Source organism: Vombatus ursinus, unplaced genomic scaffold, assembly GCF_900497805.2.
Source record: "Vombatus ursinus unplaced genomic scaffold, bare-nosed wombat genome assembly UNPS02010822.1, whole genome shotgun sequence".
Classification (NCBI taxonomy): Eukaryota; Metazoa; Chordata; class Mammalia; order Diprotodontia; family Vombatidae; genus Vombatus; species Vombatus ursinus.
Genome location: NW_020950600.1, coordinates 1,937,140 through 1,949,022, shown reverse-complemented (window position 1 = coordinate 1,949,022; position 11,883 = coordinate 1,937,140). Strand labels below are relative to the sequence as shown.

The 11,883-nt window shown below is 50.2% G+C and overlaps 2 protein-coding genes across 3 annotated transcripts in view; both read right to left on the bottom strand.

Annotated features, from left to right (window-relative positions):
* Nucleotides 1-1,891: 1,891 nt before the first annotated feature.
* Nucleotides 1,892-11,230, bottom strand: LOC114038146 (proline-rich protein 36-like). The gene is made up of 11 exons (XM_027855306.1): nucleotides 10,960-11,230; nucleotides 10,377-10,553; nucleotides 9,213-9,350; nucleotides 7,833-7,919; nucleotides 7,641-7,703; nucleotides 7,362-7,412; nucleotides 4,198-4,260; nucleotides 2,791-2,820; nucleotides 2,597-2,671; nucleotides 2,314-2,413; nucleotides 1,892-2,188 (listed from the first exon to the last, which is right to left on the bottom strand). The coding sequence occupies exons 1-11, from the start codon at nucleotides 11,228-11,230 to the stop codon at nucleotides 2,164-2,166; spliced, it is 1,080 nt and encodes a 359-aa protein (XP_027711107.1). The 3' UTR covers nucleotides 1,892-2,163.
* FXYD7 (FXYD domain containing ion transport regulator 7) overlaps nucleotides 10,838-11,883 on the bottom strand; it is a 5,081-nt gene continuing 4,035 nt past the window's right edge. For both annotated transcript variants that reach the window (XM_027855483.1, XM_027855484.1), the window contains one exon: nucleotides 10,838-11,361. In XM_027855483.1, the coding sequence (XP_027711284.1) occupies nucleotides 11,342-11,361 (20 nt within the window). In that variant the 3' untranslated portion in view covers nucleotides 10,838-11,341. The remainder of the gene's footprint in view (nucleotides 11,362-11,883) is intronic.

The window sequence follows — 11,883 nt, the reverse complement described above, 5'->3', positions numbered from 1 at the left end:
ATGTGTGAACATGTATGTAGGTGTGAATGTGTATGTAGGTGTGTGTGAGTGTGTGTATATATGTGTGAGTGTGTATGTAGGTGTGTGTGAGAGTGTGTGTGTGTGAATGTGTATGTAGGTGTGTGTGTGTATGTAGGTGTGAATGTGTATGTAGGTGTATGTGTGTGTGTGTGTATGTAGGTGTGTGTGAGTGTGTGTGTATATGTGTGAGTGTGTATGTAGGTGTGTGAGTGTGTGTGAGTGTTTGTATGTAGGTATGTGTGTGAGTGTGTATGTAGGTGCGTGAGAGTGTGTGTGTGTGAGTGTGTGTGTGTGTGTGTGTTCCTAGTTAGACTGTACCTCACCTGAAGGTAAGACTCATAGGATCGAAGACCTGGAAAGGACCTTAGACAACCTTGAATCCAACTTCTTCCTTTTACAGATGAGGAAACAGAGGCCTAGAAAGGTCAAGTGATTTTCCCAAGGACACACAGCTAAGAAACATTTGAACCCAGGTCCTCCTCCTTTCCTGATCCTCTCCCATTATTAGTTCTCTCTCTCTCTCCCTCCCTCTCTCTCCTCTTCTCTCTCTCTCTTCCTCTCCCTCTTTCCCTCTCTCTCTCTCCCTCTCTCCTCCTCTCTCTCTCCCTCCCTCTCTCTTCTCTCTCTCCTCTTCTCTCTCTCTCTTCCTCTTCCTCTCTCCCTCTCTCTCTCTCCCTCTCTCCTCTCTCTCTCCCTTCCTCTCTCTCTCCTCTCTCTATCCTCTTATCTCTCTCTCCCTCTCTCCTCTCTCTCCCTCCCTCTCCCTCTCTCTCTCCTCTTCTCTCTCTCTCTTCCTCTCCCTCTCTCCTCTCTCTCTCCCTCTCTCTCTCTCTTCTCTCTCTCTTCCTCTCTCTCCTTTTCTCTCTCTCTCTTCCTCTCTCTCTCTCCCTCTCTATCTCTCCTCCTCTCTCTCCTTTTCTCTCTCTCTCCTCTCTCTACCCTCTTATCTCTCTCTCCCTCTCTCCTCTCTCTCCCTCTCTCTCCCTCTCTCTCTCCTCTTCTCTCTCTCTCCTCCTCTCTCTCTCCCTCTCTCTCTCCCCCTCTGTCTCTCCTCTTCTCTCTCTTTCTCTCTCCCTCCCCCTTTCTCCCTCTCTCATCACTCACCCTCTTATCTTATTTTCTTTATCTATCTATTTAGACTTAAATATCTCCTCCCCCGAATTCCACGGAATGTAAACTGCTCAAACCTAGGGAGCTCTGTCTGCGTGCCCCCAGAAGCTTCCTTTTCACTCCTCCTCTTCCTCCTCCCCGGAATCACATGCCAAAGAGCCAGGCTTAGGGCCTCTGGCATGACACGGCAGCATCGGGGAGCCAGGCCGGCTGTCCCCTGAAGTGCAGGTGCCAGCCATGAGTGCTGGGGAGGAGGAGGGAAGGGAAGATGGTTTTCTATTCATCTACTTTTCTTCAAATTAGAGCTCTGATAGTGAGAGCCCTAGGACGGTCCCTGGCTCCCTCCAGAAGCGGTTGCCAAAGTCCTCAGCCCATTTCCTTGTTCAAGTGCAATGTTTACGCCCCTATACCTGACCCCTCTGAGGACCCCCCCACCCAGCTTTGGGCGCTCCCTCCCCCCTCTGTCTAACAGGGCCCAGGCCTGGGGGTGGGGGACAGGTGGAGGTGGCCCGCAGCTCTCTGTGGCTTTCCAGGTAACTCTTGGGGACCAAATCTCTTTAATGCTACAGTATTCTCCTAGAATTCCCTAGAATTAGGGAGATAACTCAGTTTTCAGCTAAAGCAGGACTCTGGGTGCAAAGTGTGGATGCCATCCACTGACAAGGCTCTGGTCCTTTCTCTTGGCTTCATCCCCCTGAACCTCATCCCTTCAGATCTGCTCAGCAGAGGAGATGCCGGGTCAAGAACCAACATTCATTCATCCATTTGTCCCGCAAATGTTTATTGAGCGTTTGGTACCAAGCTAAGTGCTGAGAAACTTGGGATCTTGGCGGGGGGGATGTCAGAGACCAGGGAGACCTAGAAATTGGGGTGCCTTCTTGAGAAAGAGGTTATGATGATGAGAAGCCACACAAAGGGCTGGTCAGTGGTACTTTCTTCCCAGAGCTCCCTGAGTCTCAGGGTTGGTCAGAGTCTGGGGGTTCCTTCCACCGCTACGGTTCCTTTGGCACCTCTCCATTAGAGTTTGGGACCTCAGGCTTGGGTCACCCTGTAGGCACTTTGAAGGGACAGGAGTGCACAGAAAGGAGGCAGTGAGAGGAAGGATCTCCCCCCTCCCACCTCTGGCACCCCGGTGATCTTCCCAGGCATCCCACTCCCCCCACACATTGTCCATGGTCTCACCTTCGCTGCTGCCTTCTGCACCAGCGGAAGTGGCGGCACCGATCGCCTGAGAGGAATTGGGTGACAACCAGAAAGTAAATCCCACTCATGGGGTCGGGTCCTTGGGTCATAGATGGGAAGCCTCACCCCACAGGCGGAGTAGGGATTGGCCCCCAGATCACAGAACAGAGGGTGGACAGAGCTGATACGTGAATGCGGGGCCCCTGACACCCAGGCAAACCTCTTGTCCCTCCCCAGCCTAGACCCGGGAGCTATGCGCCTCCCAGCTTTCCCTCCTTCTTACTGGTGAGGATGAGGATGCCTGTGATGAAGAGTACAGCAGCTGCAATTAAGCCCCTCTTTCGGAGCGTATATTCATCTGCAAGAGAGAGAAGGGGGGAGGGGGTCAGGTGTGGAGGATTCAGAAGGGGAAGAAGCCCCTTTGGTTTTCCTGCCCCCTCTCCATCTCTGGGTCCCGAGTCTGGAAGAATGACTCACTGCTTTTGAAGGGATTCCACTCCTCCTCACCTGGGGAAGACAGAAAGAAAGTCAGGGCCAGAGGGCCTTCTTGCAGTCCTCCCTTTTCATCAGCTGTCTTTCTCCCTTAGAAAGTAAGCTCCTTAAGGGCCACCTGGACTGTCTTTCTTTTTGTTTGCATCCCTAACACTTAGCTACAACAACCACAATTAGCACTCCACCCACTCTGACCTACTGCCTTCCAAAGTCATCTTGGCCACCTAGAGTTCTAGACCAACTCCCTGATTTGGCAAACGTGAGGAAACTGAGGCCCAGGAAATGGATTTGCCAAGGTCCAACAGGTAGGGAGTGGAAGAGATAAGATTTGAACCCAGGGCTTTTGACTTTAAATCCAGCCCTCTTTCTACTCTATGGCTCTCTCTCCCTGGTCTTGGTTTCAATTCAATTTAGTCCCTCATCTGTAAAATGAGCTGGAGAAGGAAATAGCAAATGGCTCCAGTATCTTTGCCAAGAAAACCCCAAATGGGGTCACGGAGAGTTGGACAGGACTGAAAAAAAACGGCTGAACCAGAACAGCATAAAACACTCATAAAGGCCTAGTCTGTGCAAAGCATTGTACAGATGAAAGAGCCACAAAGGAAAGAGCCACACCCTAATAGTAATAGTAGCTAGCCTTTGTTGTTGGATCCTGACTCCATTTGGGGTTCTCTTGGCAGAGATGCTGGAGTGGTTTGCCATTTCCTTCTCCAACTCATTTAACAGATGAGGAAACTGAGGCAAACAAGAGTTTAAGTGACTTGCCCAGGGTCACACAGCTAGAACGTGGGTTTTTCTAACTCCAAACTCAGCCCTTTATCCACTTCACCATGCCATGCTACTGGTTCACCACTGCCTGGGTGACCCCAGCCACTTGGCTGCCTCTTGGTTCCTGGCCTTCAAGGAGCTTACATTCTATTGGGAAAAGCAGAGAGGTGGAGGGGAATATGCTGCGTAGGGAGTGGGGTGGTGCCCAAAATGTTTAATTGAATGATGTGAGCTAAGGAATAGAAGGGAATGTGTCCAGTGTGTGTTCTAAGGTTGAGGAAACAAGATAGTCCAAAGAGGGGAAAATTCGGGGATTGTGCTAGATATTCTCAGGTCCAGATCTTTCCAGCTCGAGATCCTGTGATGTGAGAACACAGGTCTCTAGATTCCTAAACCCAAGGTTCGCTGCTGTTCTAGGCTGATTCCTAAGGGATTAGGGAGGAACAGCTGTGAGTGGGTATGGGAGGAAGGAGAAAAGGGGGGAAGAGCCAGATCCTATCACCTCACTCTCAGAATGGCTCCACAGGGTGTGTCTCCCTGCCAAAACCCTCCTGCCCACCCCCATTGGAATGGTGCCCTAGATCCCTCCCTCCGGACTAAGGCTGGGGTATGGGAATCACTGACCAGAAGAGACGGAAGGAGTCTGGGGGCTTGTTCTGCTGGCCACGGTTCTAGGCTCCAAGTTACCTGTGGAACATGGGACAGACACTTGGCACACAAAGCTGCATTAGGGCAGGACACAACCCTGTCCTGGGGTTCTAATTATGTTCCAATAACGGCCAAAGGTTGTGAATAAGTATGTCACTAGGATTGTTGTTTGTGTTTCATCCTCAAAGAGGACCACATCAGGAAGGTGATGTCATAACATGCAGGGGAATTGGATGTAAGTGAGGCAGGGCTGTGCAGAGTCACCAGCCTCACTCTCTCCTCTGGAGCCATCTGAGTCCAGCGGCCAGATATAGATCAGGATGACTGGAAATGGCTTCAGATGCAGCGGGAGACCTTGGCCTTTTTAAGCTAAGATCCTTCCCACTAAAAAGAGGGAGATCAAAGGAGTAAGTGAAAAGGAGAGGGCCAGGAGAAGGTCCAGGAGAAATGTGAGCCTATTATCGTAATGGTAGAAAAGAGGAAAAATTATAAGAGATAAAGGATGATACCAAATAAAGGATTGGCACATCAGAAAGAAGGAAACACACAGCTAGTACGCGTGAGGCCAGATTTGAACTCAGGAAGATGAGTCTTCCTGACTCCAGGCCACTCAGCATTCTAACCACTATGGTGCCACCGAGCTGCCCCCATACTGTCTACGACCCATTTATTTATTCATTCATTCATTCAACAAGCATCTCTGCTCCAGTTGACACCATTAAACTCCCCACCCCCTAGAACCTCTTTTCTCCCTACGTTTTCATGACACTGCTCACTCCTGAGTGTCCTCTGACCTCTCTGGCTATTCTATACTCTCCTTCCCTGGATCATCACCCATATCCCAACCCCTCTGTCCTGACCTTTGGGTGGTCTCATCAGTTCCCATGGTTCAACTCTAACTCTCTCTCTCTCTCTCTCTCTCTCTCTCCCCCCGTCTCTGTCTCTCCCCTCTGTCTCTGTCTCTTCTTCTCTCCATATAATATAGATCTATATAGATCTATCTGTCTATCTAATCTCTAGCGTATGGGGTATTTACAATTGGGTGGCAGCATCATACAAGGGAAAGAGATTTGGAGTCAAAAGCCCCAAGTTCAAATCCTGGCTCTCCTTTTTGCTTCCTACATCATCTTAGGAAAATCATTTCACTTCTCTGGTCCTTGGTCACTCACCTATAAAATGAAGGATTGGTCTAGGTGACTTCTAAGGTTCTTTCCAGTTCTAAAATCTATGATCTCTTATTTTATTATACTAACAGTATATTATGTTATATTAATTTATATATAATTATTATTTAATATATTATCACATATCTATGATCTCAGATCCATGCAGCCCACCCTGATCTCTCTCCTCTGTCTATGGATCACCTAATTGGAGATGGAATTGGTGACATGGGCCCCCAATTCCATCTCCAATTAGGTGACCCATAGACACCTCAAACTGAATATAGGTGGCAGCATGGTGGGATAGAAGGCATGTCAGGGCTAACGCCAATGGAGCTGGATTCAAATCCTGCCCTTACCACCTACTAGCTGGGTGGTCTTGGACAAATCATTCCATTTCACTGGGACTCAGTTCATCTGTAAAATGGGGAGGTTAGAGTAGGTGACTCTAAGGTTTCTTCCAGAACTAAATTTATGATCTAATGTCTATTACAGAATTTATTCTCTCTCTACCTCCCCCTGCCCCCAAACCCTCTATTCTTCTTAATTTTTTCATCGAGGACACCACCACCTTTCTAGAGCCAGGTTCAAAACCCTGAATTCACTTTTGACTCTTTCCTCTCATTTCCCCATCATATCCAATTAAAGTCAGGACAGGGGTAGTGACAAAACCCTTAGATTTCCTTGGCTTAGAGAACTCCCTGATAAGGAACCTCCCTTTATCAGTGCAGATCAACACTTTCTCAACACTTTATAGCCTTGTAGCCTAGGTGCTCAGGATCACACCCCTAGTATGCACTAGAGAAAAGACTCGAACCCAGGTCTTTGAGACCAGCTGTCCATCCCTTCAACATGCTGCCTCAAGAGTTTAAATGAGGTTATTAAATGATATGCCATATATAAAGCACTCTGCAAATCTTAGTGCTAAAATAAAGCCAGTTTATTATCATTATTATTATTATCATTATTATCATTATCATTATATTAACAAAGACAGTTAAAAGCAATCAGACTCCATGTTGGTGGGGAGGCACTTTGGAGGGCCATGGTGCAAGGCTTTTGGAGCTGACCATGAGAGGTGTCAAAGATGAAGAATAGGAGTAAATACATGCAAACAGATGAAGGTATGCAGAGAGAAGGATCAGCTCAGTAACATGAAAAGCAAAATAACAGTAATGATAAAAAATCTGAGAAACAAAATACCCACAGAGAAATCCATAGAGGGTACAAGTAAAATGAACATTTCGGTTATCTTGCTAAATGATAATATTGCACTTTTTTTTTAAGATGACCACATGGTTAGATGTTATCTCTAGAAACAACAGAGTTTTACAGTGAGAATCCAGAGTCCGTTTGTGCATTAGAATGTTTGTATCCACTGATGGTCATTAAGCTGAGAAGAGAATAATACGCAAAAATGGAAGTTTTCAGAAGGGGGACCTCCCACCGATTCAGTAGGTGAGGCCCAGGGAGGAGGAGTCACTGGTTCAGGGGAGCACAGTTAGAAAGTCAAATTTTGAAGGGAAAGAGCAAAGTTCACCTTGGGCAACTTTCTTCTCCCTGAGGCTCAATTCTCTAAATTGTAAATGAGGACCTCAAGACGGCCTTGGAGGTATCTTCCAGCTCTAAACCTGTGACCCCAAAGGTCAGAGACAAGATTTGAACCTGGGGTCTTCCTGACTCCAAACCCAGCTGTGCCCCATCTACCAGACACACTGAATCTTAGAATAAAAACAAAACAAATCTGACGAGGGAAAATGTTGCTCCCACATGGGGAAAGGGGGGGGGGAAGGCTTCCTGAATTAGGGGGTCTTGAGCTGGGCCTTGAAAGGCAGGGAAGATTTAGAGGAGAGAGGGGGCAGTAGAAGGGCTCACCATGTGTGAGGGAGAGAGGAGATGAGGAGAAGGTGATTGAATTACGTAGTATGAGAATCACAGGGCCCTTCATCCCTGCTCCCCACTCTCCCTCCCACTTACCCATTGCTGAGGTCGTTTCCATCTTATCCTCCGGCTGGGTTTGGCCTGTGTCTTTCCCCCAAGGAAACAGGAGAATGGGGCATGAGAAATGATTGGAGTCCTCCCTCCCGTAAGGTTTGGGGCCCCAGAGCCTTTGGCCCTTGGACAAGTCTAGTCAAGGCTTCAGAGTCTCAAGTTTCAGCCCATCTGCTGCTGAATCAGGAGAAGGGTGTGTAGTTGCCATCTGGAAGCCAGGTCAGGGGTCCTCTTCCTCCCCCAGCACCCATGAACCCCACTTACCCTCACCATCCATGGTGGGATCCCTCGAAGTCAGCTGGAGCTCTGAGGTGGTTGGGCTTAGAGCTGGGGGGTGGAGCAGAGTTGGTGGAAGAGATCTCCTGGGGCTCCCTGCAGTCCCCGTGGTAAGCCCTACATCTGCCAGGCCCACTCCCCCAAGTCTCTTCCCTCCTGACTCCCCCATTTATCCCTCACCTGTGCTTAAGCTTGAAGCAAGGGGCTCCTCAGATGGGGTTGAATGGTTCTTCTGCTCCATGTCTAAGTAGGGGGCCATCGATGTACCTAAGTGGGGTGCCATGGACATGTCTAACTGGGGGGCCAGTGGGGGTAGTGAATGGGGGAGGGAAGAGGAGTTCGACTAGGATTCCTTCCACCCCCACCATCTTTCCTAGCCCACCCACCTCCTACTCAGGGCAGAGCCATATAATCAAATCTTTCTCATTGGTAGCTTTGGGGATAGAAAAGGAATGTCCCAACCTCCTAAAAATTTCTTCTTTAGCTACATTCAAACTCAGAGGCCCTTTTACCATAAATCTAGACTTGGAAAGGGCCTCTGAGTTCATCTAGTCTATCTATCTTACAGAAGAGGAAACTGAGGCCCAGAGAAGCGACATTTCTTGACCAAGATCTCACAAAGGCAGGAAGGAGCAGAACAAGGCTGGACCTCACACCTTCTGATCCAAATCCAATCCATTCATTCTGCCCCATGGGCATTTGGAAAGTACTTGGCACAGTGCCTGGCACATAGAAGGCACTTTATAAATGCTTCTTTTCTTCCTGGTCTGGGAAGAGTGTTGGCTCTGAAGTCAGAGAATCTGGGTTAGAATCCCTACCCGTGGCCTTTTCTACCTGTATGGTCTCAAGCAAATCACATTAGCTTCCTCAGTTTTCCCTTCTGTAACATGAAGGGTAAGGACTAGATGTACTCTAAGGTACCTTCTTGCTCTAATCTATAACCTTATGTCACTTCCTTTCTGGACTCAGTTTCCTCATTTGTAAAAAGGAGATTGGGATAAATGGCCCTGGAGGTCCCTATCTAGGATCCGATATAAAAGGCACTGTCCTGGGGTACTCCAGTGGCTCTGTGCTCTTATCAATGCGGGCATTTCCTCCAACAATGCAGACTGCAGCCCGTGCAGGCTTGCTAGAGAATTGAAATGGGGGACGTCCCAAAGGGCTATGGAGAGGTGCACAGCTGGGCGTGAGTAGGCTGTGATACAAATACGGAGTTAGGAAGAAGAAGCTGTGGAAAGGACATCCTCCAAGAAATGCATGGGGGGGGGGTGGAAGGTGGGTTAGTGCAGTGGAAAGATTGAGTAACAGCCAATTGTCATGCTCATGTGCCTCAAGAGAAACCACACGTTCCATGAACCCCAGGACTGTACTCAAGGGAGCACATCGACAAGAACTGGACGGGATGGACAAGCAGGAATGGCTGGGAAGACGGAGGTCTAAAAGAAGTGACCCAGTTCCCACCCTCAGGGAGCATACGGCCCCAGTGGGAGTGATAGAAAATAAACACTACTGAAATCTGATGAGAATACTTGGAGAAGGGGAAACTGTAGTGTGACTCACCTTGGGTCCATGAAGACGGGGCCAAGCCCAGGAGGAGGAAGAGGAAGTAGAAATGGCCTGAAGCTGACATCTGTAGGGGAGGGCAGTGATGGCATTGAGATGTGTGGGGAGGGGGTCTCCAGCTTCCTGTAGGGGCTGCTGGAAATTGGGAGGGGTGGAATCTGGGGAGCGCTGTGGGTCTGGCATTTGGACTCAGGTTTGTCTCTGAGGAACATCACAGACCAGTCTGACTCCCAGAAGCCCTTCCTCTGCAGAGACCCCGGGGGAGGAAGTGGGGAGATGCGGGGGGAAATTAATTCCTCTACTTCTCCCACTCCTGTATTCATCCCCATCTCAGCCACCCCGCCCCCTGCTCCCCTAGAGGAAACAGGAAGCAACCAGCTTAGGGAGGGTTTGGCAGTCACTGATGCAACAGCTTGCTTAGAGCAGACGGGCCCTCGTCTTCATACCCCCATTTCTCCACTTCATTTTCAAGTCAAGCACAAAGTTCTCCATCCCTTCCCCAGTCAGGGGGCCAGGGTGAAACTGAAAGGAGCTGGGATGCACGGGCTCACTTCCTTCGCCTTCTCTCTGGGGTCTCTCCCCGCCCCGCCCCCGCCCCGAAGCTGAGGAGCCCAACCGGAGGGAGGGCAGAGAGGCAACATGAGTAACTGGGCTCCTGCTCTCACAGGAAAAAATGAGCTGGCTGGAGTGGGGGGCGGGAGGGTAGAGAAAGGGGGAGCAGTCAGAGCCGGAGCCATGGGGAAAGGGAAAGAAGAACAGAGAGAGAGAGAGAGAAGAGGCAAGGGAGAGCCAAACTAGGTGGGAGATACTTGAAACAGAAAAGAAATCTAATAGGAAAGAGAGAAGGGGAGAGAGCAGAGAAAGGGGAGAGGATGGGGAAGAACAGAGGTGGCAGAGATAATTCGGAGACCAGCAAGGGAGCCTGGAGGGAATAACTGAGAGACAGAAGAATTCAGAGCAGGCAGAGGCAGCTAGGAGAAGCAGAGGGGAAAAGAGGGTTCGGAGGAGAGCCACAGACCCAGAAAGGGACAGACAGACACACATGGGCATAGAGGAGAAAGGGCCCAGCTCCAGGAGGTGATGGGCAGAAAATCTCAACCCCTCCCCCCTGCCCTAGAGACCAGGGGAAAGAGAGACCACGGCTGCAGAAGAGGGCTTTACCTTGGAGCTGGGGGGTCCGGAGCTGGTGGCCTTGGCCTGGTGGGGACAGGCAGGGCGGGGTGGGGAGCTGAGGTGGGAGGGGGGTGTGAGAACGGGGCGGGCGGGGGCCAAGACTGGGAGAGTCATTTCCTCTTTGGCTTCCTGGCTTCAAAGCCAGGGGCGGGAGCCAGAGAGAGACTACGCAGGGGTAGAGTGGGGGACACCCCAGTATGGGAGAATGTGAGGGTGAGGTATAAGAGATGCCCTGCGGGGAAGCGGGACAGGGGTGGACATCTTGGAAGTCTCTACAAGTTCTCTAATAGAGAAAATGACCAGGACAGTCAGGTTGGGAGGAGGGGGGAAGGAGGAGATACAGGGTCCTTGGGATTCTCCCATTTTCTCTCCCCATTATCTTAAGGGGGGGTGACTCATTTTATTCTTTCCTCTCCCCCCCCAAACAAGAACCAGGAAGGACACAGAGAGACCAGAGGGAAAAAACCCTGAATCCACATTTATTGAGCTCAGAAGGTAACAAACAGGGGGTCAGGGCTCAAATGCCTGAGTCCCAGGAGGGCAGCAGAGGGTGAGGGGATGGTCTGGGTACCTGGGATCTTGGGGAGGAATTGAGGGAGTGGATGCCTGGATTCTAGGAAGGAGGCAAGGCAAGAAGTGTATGTCTGGGTCCTAGGAGGGGACCAGGGGACTGGATGCCTGGGTCCATGAGGAGGAATAGAAGTGGATTTTATTGCAGAAGCCTCAGGGAAGGGGGGCCAGCCCTGGCCCCCAAGGGGGCTCAATGCTCTGGGCCCTGGGCACTCCCTGTGGGGTGACGAGTCCAGTTTGGGGCACAGGCAGCTCATATAGAAGGGGAACATTCACTGGTGTGGGGGGGGGGGCTGGGAGCAGGGGGCCCCAGCCATCTCCATCCCTAACCCCTAGGGTCTTTGAGATGGGGGCAGCAGCGGAGCTGGACACGCCTCCTCATGTTACACGGCTCCCCCTGGAGCTGTGGGGAAAGAGACAGGGGGATAGAGAGAGGCACAACCTCCCACCCTAATTTCCCCCTTCCCCATACACACTAACACCACACCCTCACGTTTCTGATCCTGTCCAGTATACACGTGGTGGTTGGTTAATCCTAATATGCCACTGCCTTTCTCCCTCCTCCCGCTAATAGGGACTGATTTCATAAGTAGAGGGAACTCTCCGGTGAGAACCTCAGTGCAGGTCCCCTCTGATAGTCTTAGAGAGTTTCCACTTTATCCAAGAGATAAAGTAATTTGCCCAGCATCACACAGTCACTATGTATCAGATATAGAACTTAAGGCTAGGTCTTCCTTACTCTGAGGACAGCTCCCTATTCAGAACAGCCCACTTCCCTCCAAGAGGACTGAGACTTAATCTGAAAGTCCTTCCCAAATGCAGCTAGTTTTCTGCTGTAGTATCCATCCAGATACAGACTATTCCCACCCCCCACCTCAACACACACACACACACACACACACACACACACACACACACACACACA